The sequence below is a fragment of the Diceros bicornis genome, chromosome 20, assembly GCF_020826845.1.
Source record: "Diceros bicornis minor isolate mBicDic1 chromosome 20, mDicBic1.mat.cur, whole genome shotgun sequence".
NCBI lineage: Eukaryota > Metazoa > Chordata > Mammalia > Perissodactyla > Rhinocerotidae > Diceros > Diceros bicornis.
Genome location: NC_080759.1, coordinates 50,289,177 through 50,315,206, shown reverse-complemented (window position 1 = coordinate 50,315,206; position 26,030 = coordinate 50,289,177). Strand labels below are relative to the sequence as shown.

Below are 26,030 nucleotides of genomic sequence, written 5' to 3'. Positions count from 1 at the left end.
GATCTTTCCCACTATTCTGAGCCCCCTCAAGAAAGATCTGCCAAGCCCCTGGTTCAACACAGGTAAGTCAAGGTGAGTGAGACACAGTTCCTGGCCTGAGGTGCTCACAGGTTGGGAACAGACAGTCTTGGAAATGCTAACTTTGAGGTCCACGGTGGGCAGGCTGGCTGCGGGTTGACCTGTCATTTCTCAGAGGTGGACATGTGGCTTCTCCATTGAAGAAAGCAGTGGAAATGTACAAGAGAAGTAGGAATGGAGTCTGGTTGGTAAAGCAGACTTGCAAATGCAAAGGTTGAAAATTATTTCTGATTTAGTTGATTTCTGGGTTCTAGAGCCATCCTAACACACTGGTGTGAGAGGTGTTGTCGTTACAGAGCTGAGGGCAGTCAGCCGTTGGTTAGGCTTACCATTAGTGACTATGCACCACTCCAGGCTCAGGCCAGTTTTCGAAGGGAGGGGGTGAGGCGGACACCATCATCATTATTTCGGCTTGAAAAACAGCTGAACTTTCTGGGCTTTAGAGGAGGGAGTTACCAATGGCGAGTGTGTTCATGGAGTTCAGACTGCATTTGCTCCTTTGTGTAAGTTGAATTTGCGTGTGTTGAGGTCGAGCAGCTGGACAGGCCCTCAGCACAGATACTTTGTTGCCAAGGCCCGAGGGTGAGGTGTAGTGCTACTGAAGGGCAGCCGTGTCTGCTCACAGGACACGTTTTGTGAGCATGGTTCTTGGTAATAATGTCATTCTGAGCCGACTCCAGGCTTGCCTGTTTAATAGAATCATTCAAAATGAGCAGAGCAGAATTCTGGACCCGGTGACAGCCCTGCCTAAGGGCTTGTTGAAAGATTTGCGTGGGCTCAGCTCCACAATGCCCACAGCAGCACGGTCTTACAGTGGAGAGAACATGGAGACCAGGTATAAATCAATAAATAAGCCACCTTACGTGGAATGGAAAGCAGATTGGGAATGAATGACTCTTCTGCCAGTTTTCTTACTTAGTTCTTAAAAAGACCTGTGTTTTTTTTCCCTTTCCAGTTTTAGGAATTACCCTGTTAAGAAATAATATGCTTCAGAAGGCACAGGGAAACGATAAATATGAATTTGTTCGAGAATCCAAGCTGCTTGATTTTATCGTCTTTGGGGGCATGTTTTATTTTTGACACAAAGGAGAAATAAGGGCGATTTTCACCAACAGAAACTGCAGCCATCTGTAGCGCCGCTCTGCGTGGTGCTGAAACTAGTGAGCAGTTGCTTCTCCCGCAGTTCATCTTTGCACAAAGGAGATGATGTAATCTTTTTCACTGCCGGCCACGTGGCCAGCATGCCGTCACTGTCTTCACACAGATACCTCTGCGCTGCCAGCGAATTATCAGCTCGGAGCGACTGTGCATTTGGAATTAAATTGCATTCCTCTTGCAGTGCCTCCCCCCTCCCCGCCTCCACGTCCTTCACCTGTGTACACACACATGTGCCTTCATGCTCGTCAAGACTGCGGGTCACTTTTTTGCAGAAAAATGACCAGAGTAGCATGTTGTAGAGAGCCATGGAGGCTGCGCGTGCACAAAATTAAAATTGGGGGAGGGAATGCTCTGTTGCTGTTAGCAACCACTTGCCTATTTATTAGGGGGTGAAATGCTCAAAGCTCAGGCTTTCCCCTTCCTTCCACTGCTTTCTTGTGAGTTCTGACAGTAGCTCCCCTGAGCCTGTGCTCTGAGGGGTGAACAGAAGGCTGTATTGCATTCAGCTGCATTTCCACAGAAGCGCATCCTTTTCAGCTGAAGGAGGCCTACCACGTGGGCTGTCTTTGGTTGTCCTTCCTCCGTGGTCGTCACTCCATCTGTTGATGTGAGCAGTAACAGCTACGTAATCGCTGCCGTGGGTGGCGTCCCTGTTTGTTCAGCTCTAGGTTAGGCACTTTCCTGCACTTGCTCATTGGATTCCACCAACAGCTTCTGAAACACAGGGTCACAGAGGAGGAAGCTGCAGCCAGGGGGCTGGGATGCTTTGCTGCAGAGAAGACAGAGAGGGGCTAAGGGAGCTCTGTACCTTTGTTCCCAGTGACTTTTTCCTTTAACAGAAGGATTAGGTTGGAACCTTCCTTCTCCAACGACCCTGGTGATTCTCTTGCCAGTTGTTAAGAATCCCTGGGTGTGTGAGCCCCGGGCCACCGAGTCTTAGTGACCCCAAGACAGCTTTGCACTCTTGGGCCTGGCTTTCGGGGTGATGTTATCGCAGTGTTAGGTGCTGTTATCTGCAATATTTAAGGACTTATAAGGTTTCCATGATTTGGGGCCCCATGTCTCTGGGGACTTTATTGTTAAGTTGGGTTGGCACTAATTTTGATCAGCATTTATGGGCTGCACATGAGGTGACAGAGCGTAACTCCTGTATAATTAAAAATCGGAGCGCCTTAATCCCAGATTCTGAAAGTGCCTTGTTACTTGGGGAATCTGGAGATGAGTAGACTGGGGATGGAGAGGAGCACTTGTCGAGACTGCTGCCTTCCCGCCTGTCATGCCCGTTCGTCTTCTCCCTCTCCATCGCTGCCATGCAGCCTTGTAGCGCCTCAGGCTGGGACGGCCTCCCTCTCTTCCTCTAGATGACACAAGCTCAGGACTGGGTGGCGGGGACAGAGGCGTGGCATCCTTCTGTTGAGCTGACACTCACAGAGCACCATCGCTGAGCAAGTTTTGGTGCTTCAAGTGTCGTCTCATTGAATCCTCGCAGCACCCTGGGAGGTGTCACCATCCCTGCAGTGGACGGTTGGGGCCTTGAATCCATCTCCGGGGGAAGGTGTGAGGGGTGGGGTGCCCTAATTAATGGAAAAAGCAGGTGCCAGCAGAAGCCAGAGGATCAGAGTGAGATTATGGGAGAAAAGAGTGTGTCTGTTTCTTCTCTAAAATCAGAAGGGAAGGTAGCAATAGAAGCGTTTGGGTGTGGAAAGGAAGAGAATCAAGTGAGTTAGTATCTTAAAACCTCACTTTGCTGGGTGAAGTAATAGGTGACTATCAAGTGAAAGGCTGAGCTGAGGTTGAGGACTTCAGACCAGGGGTGGTTGGAACAGGCCCAGCGGTTAGGTGCCCTAGCGGCCGGTAGTCCATCTTGTCTACCTGTTCACTGGATATGTGGTTTTATTTATGGGGATGGTCGACCCAGGCACTTGACCCCGTTTGGCCAACCTGTGAGATGACAGTAAAGCTTTAGCACGGGATTCTGAGGGAGCCAACCTTTAGAAGATGTCCTTCTCAAGCTGTTGTTAAGGTTTAGCTGTAACCAGATCCTGTAAAATAAAACATTGAAATAAAAATACCAGTTTGACTTTGTTTACACTTGTTTACAAAAGGAAAAGGTCACTTTCTTATTGTATACTCAGTTGTGGTAATTTTGTGTCTTGTTCAAGATTCTGTCTCATTAAAAATTAAGCATCTTTTGTGCAAGACCCTTCGGAGACATTTTCAATATGTCAGGGCCGTTGCTTTCCCATCATGTCTGTTGACAGATCTGATTGCTTTTCCGTTTGTGATCATTCTACATCTAGTTCTTTCTCACCATCTCTCCCACCGCGGTCTAACCCGGAGTCTGGCCACCTCGCCACACCGCTGCCCTCAGCCTGCCTTCTCCTCTTGACTGAAGCATCGCTGTTTAGCTCCTGCTGAGAGCCGGGCTTCATCATTAGCCTGCCACAGGATCTGGAGGGGCAGGATGCTCCTAAAAGCTGGGCTCAGGTTCTTCAGGTGGTGTCGCCTGTGTTGCTGAGGGGCTTGTGTCTGTTCTTCATGCAGGGCCTGTTCCAAGGCGCAAGCTTTCAAGGGGTGTGTACGCTTTTAGTTGCCACCTCCCATGGAAAGAACAAAAAGATGGCAGGAGAACTCAGGAAACGATTAAACCATTCCTTGAGCGTTTCTGTAAGACTGACCTTTACACACCTGAATTACTCCCCGTAGATTGGGTTGCCTGTGTATGAACCAGTGTAGGTTTTTACTTTATTTGTAAACCAGAAGGTATGGCCCCTGCAGTGCACTGCCTGGGGAGCAGAGGGACAGGGTCTGCTGCTGGTCAGGTGTGCAGCCTCCCTGCTCCCACTGAACTCATGGGGGGTGGGGTGGGTGGGAAACAGGTGCAGTGTAGGGGAGCTGACAGCAAGATTGGCCTGCACACTGGGGGCTCCTGGACTCGGGGTTTATCCATAGACACCGCCACCATTTTCCCTCACTAGGGCAGCCTGGCCCCGAAATTATGAGTAGCCATTCATTTGATTGGGGAAACACCTTCTGTATCAGCACGATTTTTAGTCACTGATGCGGATCACCCTGTCATATCACTGTCTTTCCAGTGGTAGTTCAGAGGGACTTAGCTGAAGAAAAGGAAATGCTGATTCCAAGAAGCACAGGAGCTCTGCGTTCATCAAAGGGGGTGTGCACTGTGATTTGAGTGTGGGAGAAAATGTCAAAAGCTTTTTAAGAGATATTTATTTATAGCTTATTATTTTCATATGTCTACTTGGTGCTATGTAATACACTAGTACAATAGCACATTCATAATATATCATTGGGGGCAGGTAGTAAAATTCTTTGGTGATGGAATTCTTGAGCAAAAGCATTCGAAGAGCATTGCTTTAGGACAGTGGTTCTCAAAGTGTAGTTCCAGGATCCCTTGGGCTCCCCAAGAACTTCTCAGGGGGTCTTGGAGTTAAAGGTGTTTTCACATTAGGCAAATATAGTCTTAGCTTTTTCTCACTCATTCTTTCCAAAGTACATAGTGATGTTTTTTAGTGGCTGCGTGGCATGTAACATCATGACAGATTGAAGGCAGAAGCAGGTGTGAGAATCTAGTTGTGTTCTCTTAAGCCAGATGTTAAAGTTAGCCTCAAAAGTGTAAAACAATGCCAGCCTTCTGCCTGATTTTTTGGAAAATATAGATATTTTTGATAGAAAGTATTATTTATGTTATGTTAATTGGTTTATTATTTATTTATTTTATGCTGAGGAAGATTTGCCCTGAGCTAACATCCGTGCCAGTCTTCCTCTGTTTTGTATGTGGGTTGCCACCACAGCATGGCTGCCAACAAGTGGTATAGGTCTGCGCCTGAGAACTGAACCCGAGCTGCTGAAGCAGAGCATGCCAAACTTTAACCACTAGGCCACGGGGCCAGCCCCTATTATTATTATTTCTAAAGAAATTAATCTTTAAAATTGTTCTCAGTTTTAATATTTAATATTGTAAGTATCCATATTAAATATCTAGATATTATATGGAGACAATAGATGACAGATAGAATGCACATAAACCAAAGCTCTCTGGCATCCTCAGTAATTTTTAAGTGTAAAGGAGTCTTGAGACCAGAACCTTTGAGAACTGCTTGCTGTGTTAGAGGTCTGGTTAGAGGTAGGGGTGGTCTGGGCCATGCAGTCCAGCAAACTGCACACATGGGGAGCCTGGGGAGGGGGTACTTTGCAAGTGGGAGGGTGGTGAAGGCAAGGCCCATCTTTCTGTCCCGTGTCTTGGCTCGGTCCTCCCTGGAGAAGGGCAGGAAGGTTTGTATTTTTGGGGTCCACTCCTCCTCCTCCCTGTTTCTGCTCCAGCCCGTGTCAGGGGCATTGATGGGTTCTTGTGTATTAAACAGACTTTTGAGGGAACCCCTGAGACCAATCCCTAGCATCATTTCTGTGGGCAAGTCCATTCCTGAAATCGAGTAACAGCGGACGTACACAGTTTTGGAACACAGGCTGTTGGAGGTTGAGACTGCGGGTCTCCACAGCAGTTCCTTTTTGGCAATTCCTCTTAAGGAGCCTTAAATAGGAGGAACTATTAGGGGAATTCAGTTGAGATAGAAATAGAAAGGGAAACATCTGGGGTATCCTGTTCTTTCAGTCTCAACTTTCAGGACAAAATGTGAAAATCTAGTTTACTGTTCTATTGGGTCAGAGAGGTGAGAACCCCAAATTAATTTCAAACTAATCTCTCGCCCATCATATGCTTGTTTTTGTTTTTTTCTTCAACTCGCTTTGGTAAAAGGTACCAAGTAATTGCATCCTTAAAGAATACATAGACTCATCTGACAGACAATACAAGCTTTAGAGAGGATGTGGCGTGTAGCCATGTGGGAAAAAAATTTGGCATCACCTCGTAAACGTGAAAAAGTGCATAAACTCTGATCCAGCAGTTTCTCCCGCAGGCCTATCATTAGGCCTAGAGACGCTCTGGAAGTGTGTTCTGGGATACGTGCACGAGGTTGTTCATGCAGCATCATTTATACTAGCAAGAGAGAGAGACAAAGCAAATGTCCATTAACAGGATTGCGTACAAAAGTGCGTGGTATAGTCAGAGAATGGAGCATTAAATAAAGCTCAGTGTACACATCATGCAAACCGGAGACAAGTCACGAGAGAATGCATGTTGTGAAGCTCAAAGACAGGCAAACGAAGCAATATATCGTGTAGCAATAGATTCATAAATGGCAAAACTGTAAAAAAAAAAAAAAAAAGCAAAGGAATGGTTATCCTAAAAGTCAGCATAGTGGTTGTGTCTGGAGCCAGGAGGTGTACCATCAGGCAGGGTTGTGGCCAGTGTTCCGGTTCTTAAACGGGACGGTAGTTTCAAACATATACATGTAATCCATACACCTTCATATAGACCAGCCTACATTCTCTTCTGAGTCTGGGGCCTATTTTGCCTGGGCTTTCGTTTTAGTAGCTGAAAGAATTGGAAGAATTGATTTAAAAGCTTTTTTGTTTTACCATAAAGTGAATAATTGAATATGTAAAGCCTTCAGAGCTCTTAGAAGTTACTTCCCGTAATAGCCCCCACCCATCCTTCTCCTGTTTTGAGGTTTTGAGGTGGTACCGTTGCCGAGTTGACTGATGTTATGCCATGAGCTTCCACAGAACCGTCTGGGCTTGCTTTTGCAAGGGATAAAGAAGGAAAACTTGGTCTGGTTTTTCATCACTTTAAAAACATCTTTTTGAATGAGTTCTGCCTTCAGCAGAGTGGGCTGAAGGCGTGGCAGCCGTGGACAGTGTGTATACAAAGGCCAGCATCTTGTTGTGTGCACAGCTAGCTTGTGTGCACATTGCAGTGTTGACCTGTGTGTCTAGGCAGAGTGGGAAAATCCTGTTTGTTCTTGATCATCTATTAAAATGACAGATGATCGATGATCATGTATTAAAAAGAGAGACTGAAGCTGGAAGATGAGGATGGAGGGAGAGTGTCATCTGTCTGTGCCTTCTGGCCTCAGGCCTGAGCCAGGAGCTTAGAGCAACCTCCTTGGTCCGTTACAGACATCCCAGAGGCGGGACAGGTGCAGGGGGGAGTATGGACGTGGGGGGCAGGTGCCCTCTTCTCTGTGGCCACCAAACCAGCGCACCCTGGTGTCTCTCCCAGACCCAGTGGTCACCAGCATGCTCAGGCTGCCAGCTGGCAAAGCTGCCACTATAGCACGCGCTGTCCTCCCTTCCCCTCCACCCTTCAGAGCAGGAGAAAAGGAATTCTTACGCCAGTGGACAGGCTCCTGACAATAGGGGGAAGTGAAAAGATGTCAGAAAAGGAGCACTTTTTTGGGTTATTAACGTTTTTTCTTGCCACCATTTTAATGAGAGGAGATGATCTCTTCCAAAAAATTTGTTCCCTTCAGGTCACTCTCTCCCTCATCTGTTTTCATTTCTAACTGTATTCTGATTTGCCCCATTCCACAGATGGGAACAGGTAAGCAAGACCCCAAGAATGCTCAGGGGTGTGACAAAGGGGTCGGGACAGACGCTGAAAGCTCTTAGGCAGAAGAGTGTTCTTACTTTGAATTGCCTTTAGTTCCTTAAATTATATAGAGTCAGACCAGGAGAAGGAAATTGCCAATGTTCATCGATCCTGACTGTGTTGATTTTAAAAAAATAAGTCTATTGTTTTGCTGGCTTTTAACAATAACTACGTCTCAGTCCTATTCTTTTTTATTTTTGAGTAAAGATGCATCTCCTTATAGAATGCAATAATTGCAGGTAAATGGGCAAAATTTCCCCAAATGCGTGTATTTAAAGCACTTACGAAATGCATGCAGCCGAGAGTAAGCTGCTTCTTCAGATGTCAGTGGCAATAATAGTGTTCTGGGCGCTGTTTACTAGTCAGTCCTGTGAGGTGGTATTACTGGCATCCCATTTCACAAATGAGGAAAGAAAGATGCAGAGAAACTCAGTGTCCGTCCACAGTCTCCTCGCTGGGAGGTGGCAGGCCAGGCGGCCAGACCAGCCTGGACTCCACACTAAACACATTGGTACCGCGACAGAAGGCTCTGTTTTGAGTTGTGGCACTGGTGTTCTCAGGTGACGTCCATAAAATGTAATGCTAGTGGAAGCTAGTGTGAAGTGCAGCTTTTACACCCCCTGAACTCCCCTCAGCACCTCTTGTGTCTCGTCATATTTCCCTTGGAAGGAAGTTGTTTGTAACCTGTGCGGGTCCTGAGCACCTGGCCGTGGGTGTCCTGAGGTCTCTGTGCAGAGTCCTGGGAGGGTCCTGCAGGGGTGCAAGCTGGTGAGAACCACACAGCTTATTCGAATGTCCTCATTGCGTTGCCATTTGCGTTTCTATGCTAAGTTGATTGGGAGAAAATGTTCCCTGGGCTTCCTAGTAGATAAGATAGTGACTCTTTCCCTGTCCGCAACATAGCAATTTAGGGGATTGGCAAAAGGAAAACGGAGTCCCCAGCCTACACGGCTTACAGCTGTGGGCCTTACCCACCTCAGAGTGGGTGGTGCGGGGCAAGTCCGAGGAAGTAACCTGTGGGAGGGTTTGACCTCCTCCCTTGGCCACCCCCTCCCCTCCCTCAGTTATTTACCGCGGGACCCCATGGCAAGCAGGAAGAGGCCCTGGGGCTCAGAGCTGCGCGGCCCCAGCACAGGCCCGATAGACTAGACGCCTTCGTCTCAGCCCCTTGGGCTTGAGCAGTGTCCTGGGTGGGACGATGGGTTACGTGGTCACACAGCTGGACTTCTTCCCCTTTGGTGGGGGTCGCAGCCCTGCTGGAGCACTTGGGGTGCCTTCCTCTGAGCCTGGGCTGGCTTCTGCTCACTGGGCTCCCACCTGGACCTTGAGTGAATCGAGGGAGGAGACGCCACCATGCCTGGGCTGGTCATCTCCTCAGTTCACTGGGTCCTCAACACTGCTTTCCTTCTGAGCAGCTTCCCCCTCTTCCTCCCAGAGGGTTCACACCTCTCTCAGGCACCCCTGTCCTCTTTACCTTGTGATTTGCATCTTTTTCTCTTCATCAATGAATATGCATAAAAATACCAAGTGGGAGATGAGTCAATCCACATTAAATCCATCAAAATGTTTCCCATCAATATGTCTAAATTATCTGGCTTAATAAACACATTTTAAACCAGATTAAAAAATATTCTTTTGTATGTATGCAGGAGGGAAGTTGAGGTGAAAGAGGTGGGAGGGGAGGTAGTTAGAGAATTGAAATGAGTTTCTCTCTTCTTTTTGTTTTTTACATTAGCAGATGCATTCCTTTTCTCAACTCTCTTTGTAGTTTCTTAAATTTCTTATTAGGAATTGAGTAGAAAGATTAATGATAGGGACCTATTTATTAGAATTTTATTTTCCCTGCTTGGAAATGAGGGCAAGGCAGGACCCTGGCACCTGAGTTAACATGAGCAAAAGAAGTTAATTTAACCTTATAAGCTAGTGAGTCCTAACGGCTTGGGTTGCCCTCGCCTGTGTCATCTTGAGACAGGACAGGTCACATTATCCGTGACCAAAGTCAGGCTGGCCCTTCTCCCTGGAAGCTTCCACCCAGCAACACGGCCTCAGGGCTCACTCACTTGTTGAGCAGTCAGATCTTGTTATGCCAAGTGGGAGGATCTGGGAGAAAGCTTCCAACCTAACTGTGGGTTACACTCGGAATTCAGCATGAAAACAAACAAGTTACAGGCACCACTTTTTTTTTTTGAGTTGTCCTTACTTACCGGTAACGGAATTGTTCCTCCTAGGTGTCTTATGCTGTTCCCAGGCCCTCTGTCCTCTGCTGGTCAGTAAACATCTGAAGGACAGGACTTAGCTTGTGTCTGCTTGTATCCTCAAGCATCAGATGTATCACAGTGTATTTCAGATGTATTTCTGATACATTAGAAACAGATGAAGAAAATTGTCAAAGTCAAGTAGGTTAACCGAAGTAACTCAGGCAGAGCAGCTATGGGTACTCTATCGAGTGGGTTTCTAGTGGTTAACACCTCACAGTAGTAATCCTTGACCATGTTATTTCTATTTCTGTTCACTTCTGTGCTTTGTGTTTATAATCTCTACAACAGGGGTTTCCAACCCTTTCAAAATGGTCTGGAACACCTTTGTTATGCCAAGGACTTAGTTTTAGTGCCAGGGATTGAGTCAAAATTTCAGTGACAAAAGTAATTCTTTTAAATGGATTTGTCTAATTAATCACAACAGTATCTACATCTCTTTTATAAATAACAGTGGGCGTATTTGCAAGACATTTATTTGTCCCTCAGACTTTGCTTGTTGCGTGCACATTGTTAAGGCCACTGTTTGGCCTCATGTGTGTTTTATTTTGTTTTAGCTTATAAGCTTCTTAAAATCAGGAACATGTCATTTAGAGGGAAAATCTATGGGGCTTAAGAGAGCACCGTGTGTAAATATGTCCTTTATGAATGCCAAGTGACGAAAAACACGGCTCTAGCTTCATCAAAGGACTGGCTGGTAGAAAGTTCTGCCAAATTCTTTGATGTTATTAAAGATATATCTTTCTGGTGAGTTTATGTTGGAATTAAATAGATGTTTATTGAAGTGGAAATCACTTTTCAGTGCAATTAAAAGTTCTGTTTCGAGGCCAGCCTGGTGGCGCAAACGGTTAAGTGCGCGTCGTGCTCCGCTGCGGCGGCCCGGGGTTCGCTGGTTCGGATCCTGGACGCACACCAAGGGACCGCTTGGCAAGCCATGCTGTGGCGGCGTCCCATATAAAGTGGAGGAAGATGGGCAAGGATGTTAGCCCAGGGCCAGTCTTCCTCAGCAACAAAAGAGGAGGATTGGCAGATGTTAGCTCAGGGCCGATCTTCCTCACACACACAAAAAAGTTTTTTTTCTTTGTGGTATTTACCTTATGTGATATATTAATAAGGATGAATGAATTAACTGAAGATTTTTGAAGCAGAAATGGACATACAGTATCTTAACTTTGTTGAATACTTTAGGAGAAACTTTGATCTTTTTTTTTGTGTGTGTGAGGAAGATCAGCCCTGAGCTAACATCCATGCTAATCCTCCTCTTTTTGCTGAGGAAGACCAGCTCTGAGCTAACATCTATTGCCAATCCTCCTCCTTTTTTTTTTGCCCAAAGCCCCAGTAGATAGTTGTATGTCATAGTTGCACATCCTTCTAGTTGCTGTATGTGGGACGCGGCCTCAGCATGACCGGAGAAGCGGTGCGTCCGTGTGCGCCCGGGATCTGAACCCCGGCCACCACTAGCGGAGCGCACACACTTAACCGCTAAGCCACGAGGCCGGCCCTGATCTTTTATATATATGTGTGTGTAATTTTATGACTCTACTAGATATGGTATATTAATTTAGATATAATCACTGGTCACTCAAGTTAATTGATAGCTTATTAAGACACTCAGCCTTGGCTTATGTTTCTCCATTGATGGAAAACGAATCAACAGTGTCTTGAGGGTAGAAGGGATTCAGAGGTGTTTGCTGAGGAGCCAGGAGGAGCCTGGAGGAAGACCCCTGGGCAAGGATTGTGGGTTCAGTGTCTCCCCCCCGCCCCCCAAGCCAAATTTTAAATCCAAACCTCGGTTCATTGGTGGGGATGAAGTCCCTTTGTCGTACATAAATTTACAGACCAGCTGGAAAGAGCAGCAGGCTCGGCCTCCCTGCCTGATGTTACTTCTGTTCTCTTCATCCTCATGGTCAGTAACCGGGCAGGATGTTGTGGGTGACATAATGCAGGTGTTCTGGGATGTTACTGTTTGTGATCTGTGACATTCACGGAGGCTTAACTTGCATTTAGTAGACATCTTCTCATGCGTGTTCACTTGGGCTGCCTCAGGCTGTCCTTGGCCTTCTTGTACTGAGGGACTTAAGACAACAGCACAGGCTACATACAAAGGGAAGAAAGAGGCGCAGTTCTGAGTTGTGTGGAGTTCACTTGTCTTGCTGATTCTGCCATGCCTGCTCTGTTTACAACATCTCATAATTCGAGGACTTCGCTGTAACTTGAAATTCTTGGGTAAAGACATTACCGCCTGCAAGGAGGCAGGGCCACGAGGCCTGTTTCCTACTTAGAAACCACTGCCTTTAAAGGCCTGCATCCTTTGGGTTCTTGAGAATGCGGAACAAAAAGCCACCGAATGCTCTTCTCCCAAATCACAGCCCGTTCTTCCTACCAGAGAAGCTTTTTATAATTAATTAATTATTTGGTGGCTGGGGCAGAACATAACTTTTTTTTTAAGATTTTATTTATTTATTTATATTCCCCCCCTAAAGCCCCAGTAGATAGTTGTATGTCATAGCTGCACATCCTTCTAGTTGCTGTATGTGGGACGCGGCCTCAGCATGGCCGGAGAAGCGGTGCGTCGGTGCGCGCCCCAGATCTGAACCCGGGCCACCAGTAGCGGAGCGCGCGCACTTAACCGCTAAGCCACGGGGCCGGCCCAGAACATAACTTTTTAATTACGTTGTAAAAATCCCAAAGTAAAACTTCCTACTTTATATTTACATATTCCTAATTTATATTTTAATTTTATGTATTAGCCAGTCACAGAATATACTAGACAAAGAAATACAGCCACCTCAGCCTCCTCAGAATGAGTTCGTGTAGTGAGTTGACTGCTTTGGAGCTGTTGCTGACTGTCTGTGATGAGATGGGTACTTTCCATCGCAGAACTCCAAACTGTAGACTGCCACTTAAAATGTCCAACTGCTTGAAGCACTCTGAACCTCAAGGGTTAGCTAGGTGGGTGTGAAGCTCTTACTGCATGCCGTGGCACTCACTCTGCCAGGCAGTGAGAACCCTACAGTAAGACATGGGACAGTCCTGTCCCTCTAGGAGCTTGCCTTCTGATCGGGGGCACTGACGAGCATTTAGATAACTGCTGTGCAATGTGATAAGGGCTCAGGGTGCTGTGGGAGTGCGGGGTGGGGATCTGATCCGGCAGTGGGGGACTCCAGAAGGGGTGGGTGGTTCTGAGTCTTTAAGGACAGTTGGGAAGGTGAAGAGCATGCATGTTGGGAGGTGAGGGGGTGTTTGAGGCTGCTGGGGGAGCAGTGTGTGTGGAAGTTCAGGGGTGAGCGAAGGTGTGTTACAATTCCTGCAGTGAGCGTGGGGAGAGGGTCCCCAGTGGGGAAGTAATGAGGCTGCAGAGGTCAGTGGACATCGGATCAGGGGGTGCTTTTTGCCGTGTCAGCAAGTTTGGGCTTTATTTGAGGGCACCGAGAAGCCATTGAGGAATTAATAGGGAGTAAAATGGTGAGATGTATGTTTAGGGGGAACTGGCAGAACGGCTCAGAGGGAGTCATGAACAGTGATTAGGAGATTGCTGGAGTAATGCACATGAGGGAGATGCTGGCCCGTGGGGGCAGGGAGACGTGGTGCTGCAGTTAAATCCTGGAGTCCACAGGAGTGCATGAGAGGATGGAGGGCAGGGAGAAGCCCGGGTTCCTGGCTTGGCCTGGTGGCTGGTGGTTTGTGGGGCCAGATACTGCTGGGATGCACACAGCAGGGGGCATGTTTGCGGAGATGAGGATGAGTTCAGGGTTAGACATTTAAGTGGGGCCTGCTTCATGACACCTCTTTGTTTCAGTGATGACAGTCTCCTGCTTGGTAGTCAAGGCACACCATAATCATCTCCCCCCACAAATCCTACATTTTACGAGATGTCTCCTCCTGTTCTGATCCCTCTGGCCCTGGTTTCTCCATAACAAGTGTCTGTACCACGGAACTGACCACTCTTTTTTTTTTTTTTTTTTTGAGGAGACCAGCCCTGTGCTAACATCTGCCAATCCTCCTCAGTTTTTTTTTTTTTTTTTTTTTGCTGAGGAAGACTGGCCCTGGGCTAACATCTGTGCCCATCTTCCCACGCTTTGTATGGGACACCGCCACAGCATGGCTTGCCAAGCAGTGCGTTGGTGCGCGACTCGGATCCGAGCCGGCGAACCCCGGGCCGCCGCAGCGGAGCGCACGCACTTAACCGCTTGCGCCACCGGGCCAGCCCCGGAACTGACCATTCTTGTGTGTTGCTTTCCCACACAGACTGAGTTCAGCAAGGGCTCTGGATTACAATTATGTACAAGCTCCCACCCCACCCTGCCCCAGTGCAGGGCAAATCGGTGTGCACTGAGAGAAGTTTTCATGTCACTAATTTATACCACTTTTCTGTAATTGAAAGCCTTTCTGTGTCCTTATTCCTTATGTAATAATCAAAAAGGTATTTATATGAAGGAAAAGGAGTAGAATTATAATATAGCTTTATTTTCCAAAGCCTTTTGTAGAATATGATTGTGATCTATATTTAAAAAAATGTGGGCATTCGAGTTTTCCCTTATTTGATAGAAAGCAAATATGCTAACGTATGAAATGTTCGAGGAAATGATTAAACAGGGTATCTTTTAGTAGTCAACCTTGGATGATTTCATATAAATCAAGTCATTTGATACAATGATCAAATTGTATCAGTTGTTTCACTGTGGTTCATTTGATCAAACTTAAGTTTCTAAACAGCTGTTCTGGGCCGGCCCGTGGCATAGCCGTTAAGTGCGCGCGCTCCACTACTGGCGGCCTGGGTTCGGATCCCGGGTGCGCACCGACGTGCCGCTTCTCCGGCCATGCTGAGGCCGAGTCCCACATACAGCAACTAGAAGGATGTGCAACTATGACATACAACTATCTACTGGGGCTTTGGGGAAAAAAATAAAATAAAATAAAATAAAATAAAAATAAACAGCTGTTCTGAGAGGCTGCTGCTTACTTCAAGCAAGTTGTCTTTGGAACAGGTCAGCATCACAGAACCCTTTGTATGCACATATGTGTATGTGTGTGTGCGTGTATGTAGCTGAGGATGGGGTGTCTAGGGCCCCGGGGTATAGCCTGGGTGAGCTTTCCCCAGAGATGTCTCCTGACAGGCACATGCACAGACAGATGTGTGTGTTCTTTATTCTGGCATTAGGCAGACATGAGGATACATTTCCTCTGTGCTTAGCCCTATACTGGTCCCTGGTGATCCAAAGATGAATGGCATGTCTGGGCTCCTGGTTCTTTTTTGATTTATGAGATCACAAGAAGGTAGAACTCTCGTTTATAATACTACGCCTTTTTTTGATTATTGAAATAATCGCTTCCATTGGTCTGTTAGTTATGCTTTTTAATCAACTTCTAATACATAGGCAATACATAATTAAGTCATCAAGTGTTAAAAATCTACATTGTTTCATTTATGTTAAAATATATATAATAGTTTTAAAAATATCTTTTATTCTGGTCTTTTGGTTATTTTGGTGTGTCCTCTGTGTTTTGTGCTCCAGACATTAAAAGCCAGAGCTATTTTAAGTTGAAATGCCCTTAACTCTCTTGAATCAGTCAAACTTATGGCACTTTTTCTTCCTTAAAGGTATGATATTACAGGCTGTTTCTTCTAAAATTATGTGAAGGAATAAATCAAGCAGTCTGACAGTTATAACCATCAAGGTTATAAGCAAAAATTATGCTGGACTATGAAACCCCATCCATATTCCTGTGTGGTGGTCTGTGAACATGTTCATATTCTAGTTATAAGTACTTAATTCACTTTATATGCATTTTATAAACATTTTATATGTGTGGATTGTAGTAATATATTTATGTAAAAATAATATAAGCATTGCATTATGTTTTGAAATTTTTTAATATGTTAGTAAAAAAGACATTTATACCATTTGATTTATAACCTTGTATCTTGTTCCCCTTAAACATTTTCATGGAAGATCCAGGCTAGCTAAAATGCTTCTTTCCTACGCAACTCCAGTGTAAATGCTTGCCCAGCTAAAGCCTTGATAGCGCGAACATCGTGCCGCCGCGCACCGCCGCTCCCTGTGATCTGTGACTAATCCTGCAGGCACCGCAGAGAAAGGTCCGGGTGGGAACTGCGGACGGCCTGTCTGGAAAGGGTGACGTCACCTCCATTTGCGCAGGCGCGGCGCCGCTGATGCAGAGATTTATCACCCTGCTCTTTGTGTTCAAGGGTGCGTGCACGCGTTTCCCCTAAATAAACCAATGAGTAAAATTCGGTAATTGCCACCAAGACTCGGTACTAATAGTAACCCTCCAGCTTACTATTTAATGTTCCTCTTCTTTGTTCTCTCAAAATGCTGCTTTATTTATTAACACATTTTTTATTACTGCTACAACCTGTGTTTTTGTAAGTAAAGGATTTTTTTTCAATCTCTCCCACTTTGCATTATCCCATTTAGTAAATACTAAAGTAGTGTATCTGACAGGCAAATGAGACCTCCGAAAATGGATGAGAGCATCATTTCTCTCGTGGATTGTCTTTTAAGGGCAAATCTCCACGCGAGAGGAGAGGCAGACAGCTCAGAACAGGTGCCATCTCGTTTGGTTCAGCTCAAATGATCAGGAGATAACTATGGTGTTTTCTAACACTATTTTTACTAAAAAAACTGTTTGACTAGTAATTTGAGGATTATGTAAAATTTCAAATTACTAGTATCTGCCAGAAGTCCTGGGAGAAATAGGGGGAAAAAAATTGGCCTGTGTTTTAGTTTAAAAAATTTAAAATTTGATTCATTTTTAAACTCATTTGATTTATTTTAATTTTTTTAAAACCAGTTATGTGAAAAATTCTATTGGGATAATGTGCTGCATAAAAGCTTTTGCTCATTGTGAAAATATTTCTGTGGTGCTCTTTTTTCTTTTTAAATGAAAAAACTTGGGGTTGTTGTTCCTTTTCTATTTGTTTGTTGTTTTAAAAAAATTTAATACCAAGGAAGTGACAAAGTGCTGAGCATTCCAGTCAGGAGTGACTCGCTTCAAAAGGTATTTGTCAACAATAACAATACAGCACCTCCCTGCAGACTCTCAGGGTAAAAAATGAGAAATTGATCTGACCAGTGGGGTATTCGATAGTTGAAGTTTCAGACCACTGATTCAACTAAAAGGTTTTTCCACTGTTGAATGATAACTTGTGGAATATTTCCTCTTAGGGCAGAAAGGTTAATTTTCCTTGTTATAAATATAAATCACACTATAGGAATGGCTGTGTGAACAATGCTGAGCTTATATTTCACAAACCTAAAATAGAAAGTGTTAGGGAACATTGGGATGCTTGATCGGGGTTCAGGGGCAAGAAGCTGGAGGAGGATGTTCATTTGTTAGTTGGTTCATTCATTCATCCATTCCTTCATCCAGCCACCCCATGTTTATGGACCACCTGTGCCTGGCGCTGTCCTAGATATCAGGGATACAGCAGAGAACAAAACTGACCCATCCTCTGGCTAGCAGGCTGATTTAGAAGAAGAGAGAGAAAAACTGTCCTCTCGATGGGCAATATAATGCTTATCATTTTAAGAGATATGGATGATTTGGGAGCAGAGGTTTAAAATGTATCTCAGATAGACATGCTCCTGAACCAAATAGCAATTTAAAAGGTGACAATAGAATCAATTTTGGCAAGTAATATCATGCTGAACCTTGGGGTTGAGATATTTTTACATGACTGTATTAAAACCTCTAAATATTCAAATTTAATTGTTTTAGGAAAAGGTGTTGTGTTGACTTGAAACCAGGAAAGAGGAAAGAAAATCATCAGCCACTAACTTCGTATTTATATTTAGTTCACAACAATAAAATCTGATTTTTAACCCAAACCCTTTTACCCTAATAACATTCAACAAATATCAATATCAAGGTCTTAGAGTTAATGGTAAATGTTGTCATGTGAACATTCTGATCAAATTCCTCGATGACTTAGTTCAAAAGAGCAGTGGTTGCATGCCTTCCAGGACTCCCCTGGGAAACCTCTGGACCTCGGGATGAGCCTCAGCTGAGCCTCGGCTGACTGCGTCCTGTGCTGTGTTCACTGTCCCCTGAAGCTAGCATTTCATTAAAATTCACGTTGGTTCCTTTGTCGCAGGGAAATGTACTTTAAATTGTAACCAGCATCCAGTCATCTTTCTGCACACTTCAGTATAAGCTCAGTGTAATTTAAAAAGTATGTAATTCAAGAAAGGGGCACTACTAACTGTCCTCTGACTTTGGCCATTTACCTCTTTGTTAGTTACCACCTTACTGTTCTTTTTCTGCCCTTTCTTTCCTAATTTTACCAACATTCTCTTTGTGGCACCCCCTTCCACCTATTAGTGGCATTGTCAAACTGCCTTGGTGGCACTTAGAAGTAAAACTGCTGCTTCCTCCTGCTCTTGGCACAAAGATGTGGTCTGGGATCTCGGAAGCGTCACTCTGAGATGGATTGGCCATTCATTTCCTGCTCCGTGAGCATGGGAGGAGAGGTGTGCGCTTCCAGGATAGTCACGGAGGTTCAGGAACCACAGTTGGATCCTTTAATGCAAGAGGAAAGAACACAGTAGGAATTGTCTTATCTGCAGTGTAATCTAGAATCACTGGAAAAGCACAGAAGCCATTCATTCATTCATTCATTCATTCAGTTAGTAGTCGCACACTGTTTTCATAAATATCTCTTCAGGGCATGGAACAGAATCTGCCTTTTTAATTTGAGGACGTTTCATTGCTTGAGTTCTTCCTGCTTTTTATTGAAAGTTACATGATATGTTTAATCTAGTTTTCGTATGTATACCTGCTTCCTCAGTCTTTTGCTTATTGGGTTTGTTTTTAAAAATGGAAATAAAAAATAATACTTAGATGACTGCCATAATAGGCACAAACTCAATATCTTTGTGCGGTTAGTTTTATATTTCTGCTTTTTTCCCTATTTTCTGTTTTAAAAGTTTTAATTGACAATTTTAATAAAATTATCATTTTTTTTCTGCAACATAGTCAACAAAAATATTGTAGTAAAACTGTTTCGAATTTATGTTCTAGTCTATGTTTGGACATGTACATATTTTGCAGTAGAAGTGTAACACATTTCAACACCAGTTTAGCCAGTGATTCATGTGCCTTTCCTCCTCTAGAAGGACCATGAGTCTTATTTAATTTAGGAGCGAAGTTCAGGAACTGACAGGCTAAAGTAACTACAGTTTTCAGAAACTAAAAATACGTGGGAGTGAGTCTGTGGCTTATAATGGGACATAGGAAATTGCGATTTTCTGTCGAGATTGTTCAGTTTTCTTCACCTTGTTTTATATTCTTCCTGTGAAGTGGCCTGGAACACAGCAGCCCTAATGTCCATCATTCACTGCATCCAGGGTATTAATAGATATGAATGGTTCAGAGAGTCAGCAGGAATTGTCAAAAATGCTTTAGAATTATTATGTAAGTCACACAGTCCTCTTTTAAGGTACCAGCACTGGGATTAGGACATTCTACTTGTTGAGGGGTGTGTGAGAGGGAGCTAGGCCCACGTGGGGCTCCTGTTTCTCTAGGGTGGGAATCCAGGACAGCAGTTGGTGATGGCACTTCTCTGAGGGCTTTGCTGTGTCCTGGCCAGGATATCTGTGGGCATAGGCTATGTGGGATGGTAGGAAGCATGCGTCTTCTTATCTGGTAGCAATAGAAGGGGGTCCTCATTTCAAATCCCTGTAGATTGGGATCTACAGCTGTGGCTTACTTGTTCCTAGTATTTCTGTCATTTGATCTGCCTCCTCATTTGTGTGGGTCCCATAGCACTTTTGCTGCTTATGGAGCTTTTCCTACTATGCCTTGTTCTGTAGGTATTTATTAACTTGTCTCCTTGAGGGCCGTTGTGGCGCATAATTCCTCTTGGCATTTGCCCCACTGCCATCTGTGTCCACCTCAGATGGAATCGGGATGTAATCAGTCTCTGCAGATGCGTTCAGTGAATTACCCAATGACTGGCAGTGAATTGCTGAGACTAGATTGCATCCATTCAAGAGTTTTGAAGGAACCTTAAGGATGAAATTGCAGAACTCTTGGCTCTTGTTTTGCCTTTTATAAATAGCCACTTTTTTAAAAGCTTGGTGAGTTGCCAGCACAAAGCGTGGTATATTGGAAAGCAAAATGGTCTGGTGATCTGGAGGCCTGGGTTCTGTTTCAAGCCCTTTCATAACCGGCTGAGTAGTGCCGCTAAGCCGCCTGGACCTCAGGGTTCTCATCAGGATGTGTTTGCTGCTGTCTTTACGCAAAGTCTCTAGTGATTGTCATAGTTAAACCCCATTAAGCCCAGTTCTTAGTACATGTATAAGTGTTCTATGGACAGGAGAGATTGCTTAAAAAAAAAAAAAAGGCACTGATAATCTATTCATTCTTTGTTTCTGTGAATGATATGTTGTAAAGGTTGGATTGTGTTGTATTCCTCCAAAAGGTGCTAATTTTGTTGTTCACTTGCTTTTTAGCAGGCTACGAATTTGGCTGGACTCAAGCTGCAAACCCTGCCTCCTCTGCAGTGGGCAGCAACTTGAATCTCGAGTCAGATCTCTTAGGATCTTAAGGAAAGCTAAGCTTTCCTTAGCTTGGAGCTTGGGCTGCTTGGAGCTTGCCCTGCACATGTGAAGTTCAGGGACCAGGCAGAGATTTGGGCCAAGTTTATACACAGAATTTGGGGCTCCCCGTATCCTTTTCATGATTTCTCTCTCAATTTCCGCAGCTGAGGTCCCCCTGAGCTCTATCCTGCTTCTTGTTTTAGCAGCTCCGTGTGGCTTAGACTGGGCCATGCTATGCTCTCAGGCTAAAAACCCTAATAAAGTAATTTCCTTTTTCTAGTGTTTCTCCCTGCTTTTGGTTACTCTTCTGTGCCTTGAGATAGTTGGGGTTTTTTTATGGATTTAATCTGAGGCAGGCCTGGTCCAATAGGAGCTACTCGGGCATACCAGAAGTAGAAGCTCCATTGTTTACTTAGGGTACTTCTCTTGCTTTCTAATTCCAGATCTCTATCTATTATCTGTTGTGTTACCAAGCTAACATTTTGGATGCTTTCTTTGTACTGTTTTGGCAAAAATAAACAGGAAAGTAGGGATGGGGCAACATTCTTCTATTTTTTCTAGAGATTGCTCTGCCGATAATGATAGTCACTAGTTTTGATGAGAAGGGCCAGCATCTTGAACCTAGATTACCTCTGTTGGAGACTTCCGAGAGAAATATCCTGAGGTATTATTAGGAGTATGAAAGTTTTTGACCCCAAACTCTCATGTGTCCATTTGCCCTAGTGAGCTAGGCCGAACACATTTGGGCTGCAAGAATTCCTTTTGCTTAGATGGATGTTGGCTTGGCCTAAATTGCCTGCTACGTGCTTCTTTTCCACAGTATTTCCACTTGGCCTTCTATGGTATTGTATTGGGGGCATGGGGACAGTTGGTTTGCAGTGAGAAGAGGGACCTTAGCCACCTGTGAAGCAGGCGGCACCAGGCCATCTTACCACATTACCCAGTGACATTCATTCCTCCAGGGGGGGATGACCCAGAAAGCCTGGAAGAGGGAGCTGTGGCCAGTCCCCAGCTATTTATAATCCCTTCTCTCCTCCCCCCGCTGTTTATTTTTAACCAGACTCTGAAGTCTGATAGGAAGAGGCCTTGAGCTCCCTCTAGAGGCTTTAGTGTGCCTGAATTCCTTACCGCTGCTCTAGTGTGCCACATGTTTAAAACACAGTGTTTCTGCTTTATTTGCCAGTGTTTACATTAATCTACAAGATTAAAATGAAGATTTTTGAAATTATCTGGACTAATTTTATATCCTGTTTTTTTGAGACTGGATCTTTATTGCTAGAAACAGCCAAGAGCCTGATTGGTACAGGAGCCTCTAGGTCTGTGTGCAAATCATTATTCTATATTAAAATAGAAGATAATTCTGTGATCAGAGACTTTCCTTCATAGAATTCAAATGTTTTCAAATGATGATGTTTCTGAAGTTAATTTAATGGGGGTGAAGAAAGCTGGTGTTGGCATTGGATAGAATGGTTAAGAAATTAAATGTCACTCGAGCAACCTAGTAATTTTGTTTTCTCCTTATGTATTTCAGGGTTTCGAAAAAACGATGAAATGAAAGCTATGGACGTTTTGCCAATTTTAAAGGAAAAAGTTGCATACCTTTCAGGTAAAGTTTAATTTTCTAATCTGCTTTATTGTTCCTTCTGACTTCTCTGACACAATATCAGGGTCTAAAATACTTAACCAGTTCGCCTGCCACACACAGAAAAGCGTTGGCGTTTCAGTGCATTTTTAACTGCTTTATTTCTGTAGCATGTTCCTGAGAAATTAGTGCCCAACGCATTTTCTTCTAGCTGTCAGGCATGTTATAGGTCAGATAGCATTGGTAATTAAAATATGTTTGGGTCTGTCATTCAGCAAACATTTGGCTGTTTTGCCGCAATCAGTGCAATAAAACAACTGATTTTTTAAAGTCCATCATCTCAGCATAAGTGGTGGAAATGTGACCGTGTGTCGACGTGTCCTGAATTCCTCACCTCTGCTTCTTGTGCTCTGGTCCTGGAGTTCCTAGAACTCATGTCGTGGACTGTGAAAGCCCCTGTGCTCTCCACTGCTGGGTCCTCCACTTCACTGTAGAACCTGGTCCTTGGGGCACCTGGCCCTCCTGCAACGTGGTGACAGACTCTGGACCAGTCTCCCAGGCTTTGGGGCGCTTAACTGCCCTCTCCTCTGCACATAGAGGGTCAGCTTTAGGGCTTTTTTGGCTGTCTCCTTGGGGGCTCCCTCCTACATGAACAGAACAGCCATTGACACCAGTTCACTTGTTACAAAACAAGTTTTCTGCTCTATTTTAGGAGAAAGTAAATCTGTAGATTGCCACGTGCTTTTAGACAGTCTTCCTGGATGTGTTTCCTTTGATAAATTTTTATCTTTCTCAAACAGCCATACTATGCTGATCTGATGTCTCCTCATGAACACATTTTATTTTAAATTTATAACTCTGCTAGCTGCTTTTAAATGTTTTGTGTGTCCTTTTGGCATGTGGAACTGGTGTATATTCAGGATGCTATGGTATTTTTGCTAATCTTACCTTACTCTATGTCCAGTAGTGTTTCTTGGCCCCTGTTAAACACTGATGATTTTGCTGAAGTAAATCTAATTCAGAATGCGTTGGGAAGGTTAATAGAAGAGTAGGAAGTTCATGAAAAGAAGAAAGTGCTTTAGATTGTTGGGAATACATGGTAAAAATAAAATGAAAGAAAAAAGAATACCTGCTGGCTTATAATACATTGTTTTAAAAGTAGCATTTGCTCTTTTCTGATCATTTACTGACAAACTGCGTAATATAGACTCATAGCCAGTTTCCTGAACTCGTGACTTTGTAGTTTACAGATGGATTTTAAAGTTAATATAATGGAAAGACCCTACTTATAAATATTAGAGGCACCAGTAAGAAAGGCTTAAAGAAAGCTGATCCTGCACGTTAATTAGTTTTTTATTATAAAGTTTGGATCTGTGACTAGAGCACTTGCTCCTTCTGTACCTGTTGTTCCTAAACCCCTTGTTATTCCACTTTCTTCTTTTGTTAAATTCGTGGAGATGGGCATGTAAAGAATAGTGGGAGGTTAAGATGGATGATTTTTGTTTGTATTCATTCTTTTATTAGGCATTTAATACAGAATATATTATGAGATGGCATTTTTATCTAAGTCAAAACTAAAACTATTTCCCTTTTAACTAATTAAAGAAATAAAATCAGCAGTCTGTCAGAGTTTATCATGAATCTTTACTAAAACCTTAAATTCTGCAGGGTTAACTAAAGTTGGATCTCTTTAGTGGGGAGGGAAGTTTTACATTGTTACAAATTAGTATGAAACTGTTTTTAAATATTAGAGATGGTAGGACTTCCACCAGCTGTGTTAGCAAAACAAAGTGAGTAGGCTACCACAATTTTATAGTGTTTCCTAATTTATGACCAGAATTGGCAAATTATGTTAGCATGAGATCATTGCTGATTGCCTTAGGCTTGCTATTTTTAGGAAGGGAAAAGGAAAAAAAATTATTAAATTAAAAACAAATTGATTACTTGTATGGTGAATTTTTTTTGAAAAGTTACAATGAAAAAGTAAAATTTTTTACCTCTGATCCTATCTTTTTTTCTTGAGATATCATTCACATGCCATAAAATCCACCTTTAAAAAGTGTACAATTCTGTGGATTTTAGTGTATTCACAAGGTTGTGCAGCCATCACCACTGTGTAATTCCAGAACTTTCATCACCCCCTAAAGATCCCCATACCCAGTCCCCGTTCCCTTCACCGCCTAGCTCTGAGAATTGCTAATGTGCTTTCTGCTCTGACCCCAATTTTAAAAATACTAAGGGATATTTATTATGGTACCTTTGTGAAAGCTCTCCATCTGAGTGGCTTTTAGTAATTAAATCTAAGTGGAGTAGCCAGGGCTTTGAAAAAGCAGGCCGAAAGATCATTGATTCCGTGAGATACTTTCTAGCTCAAGACCTCTAAAAAACCAGTGAGGATTCCTTGAACTTGAACATTTCTGATCTTCAGGCTCATCTCCAGGTACTTTAAAAAGTAATTCTCGTTGCACTTACGTAAGATAGCAAAGTACTACTTCCTCCACTCGGAGGGTGAGTTAAATGAGGTTAGATGACGTATCTAATTTTATGCTTGAAGTCAGAAGGAGGAGCAGTACAAGAAGTGTCCTGTAGTTTATATTTAACATTAAAAAATATATACATATATGAATAATGTAGTATATATTTATAGTATACATATTTAATGTGTCGTATATACTTAATGTCCTTTGTGTGTGTGTGTACGTCTTATATATACATATAATGTCAACTACTACATGTGGTTCCTATACCATTAGGGTTTGGACTTTAAAAGAACTCACAGACAACCACCAGAATTAAGAACACTTTTTCCCCCTTAACTTTTATCATGAACATTTCAACATCCAAAAGGAGAGAGAATAGTATAATGAATTTCCATGAACCCATGGTTCACTTCAGTAATCTCGTTTCATCTGTATTCCTTTAAAAGCTTTAAAAAGCCTCAATACCTTTAATAGACCTAAAAATGAATAGTAATTCTTTAACCTAAAAAAAGCCAATCAGTATTCAAATTTCCCTGCTTGTCTCATGATTTGTTTTACAGGACATACACTGCAGTTGGTTGACACGTCTGACGTCTCTTTTCACCTGTAGGTTCTTCCTCCTTCTCCTTCTTTTTGTCTTATCCCCTTATGTTTATGAGCTGAGGAAACACATGTTTTCCTGTAGATTTCCCTCCATTTTAGCTTTTGCTGGTTGCATCCCTGGGTGGTCATTTGACATGTTCCCCTGCTCTGGTGTTTCCTGTAAACTGGGAGCTGCATCTTGAGGCTTGATTAGACTTAGCTTAGATTTTGCAGGGAAGGAGGCAAAAATCCGTAATGGGTGGTGTTGGGTAGTTCTATTGGGAGTTTTATTGGGAGAGTCTGGCTGTCTCTTTTTTATGATGTTAATCATTCATTGATGATCATTGCTTAGATCTGTTATTTTATTGGGGTTGCAAACTTGTGATATTCTGATTACGTCCTTTCTTCTTTGTTTATCGACTTGGGTATTCCATAAAGAGAAGTGTCCCATCAGCAGTTTCTTGGTTACCTTGAGAACACAGTTCGTAGGAAACGCAGGGTAAATGATTGATTCTTGTCCTTTACCAGTTTTCAGACTAATGAAAAATGACCACTAGTCATTTCAGACTAGTAAAAATCCTTTGAGGTTTTCTTTTAGTGTGATTTTGAGCTCAGGATTTTAAATATATTTGATGTATTTCAATTCATTGTAATTTTTTTTTTTCTCTTATGAAGTTAAAATTTTCCCGTCTTTGGCCAATGGGAGCCTCTTCAGACTGGCTCTTGAATCCAAGTGCCACAGTCATACCGCTTCTCTCTTTGCTGATGTGACAAGATGGTTCAGGCCCGTCTTGTCTATTTTCTGCTCCATATCTGCAG

The 26,030-nt window shown here is 43.6% G+C and overlaps 1 protein-coding gene across 3 annotated transcripts in view; it reads left to right on the top strand.

Moving 5' to 3' along the window:
* The window catches only part of TRIO (trio Rho guanine nucleotide exchange factor), a 355,129-nt gene that overhangs the window by 102,718 nt on the left and 226,381 nt on the right, over positions 1–26,030 (top strand). For all 3 annotated transcript variants that reach the window (XM_058564328.1, XM_058564327.1, XM_058564330.1), the window contains exon 2: positions 22,099–22,173. In XM_058564328.1, the coding sequence (XP_058420311.1) occupies positions 22,099–22,173 (75 nt within the window). The remainder of the gene's footprint in view (positions 1–22,098; positions 22,174–26,030) is intronic.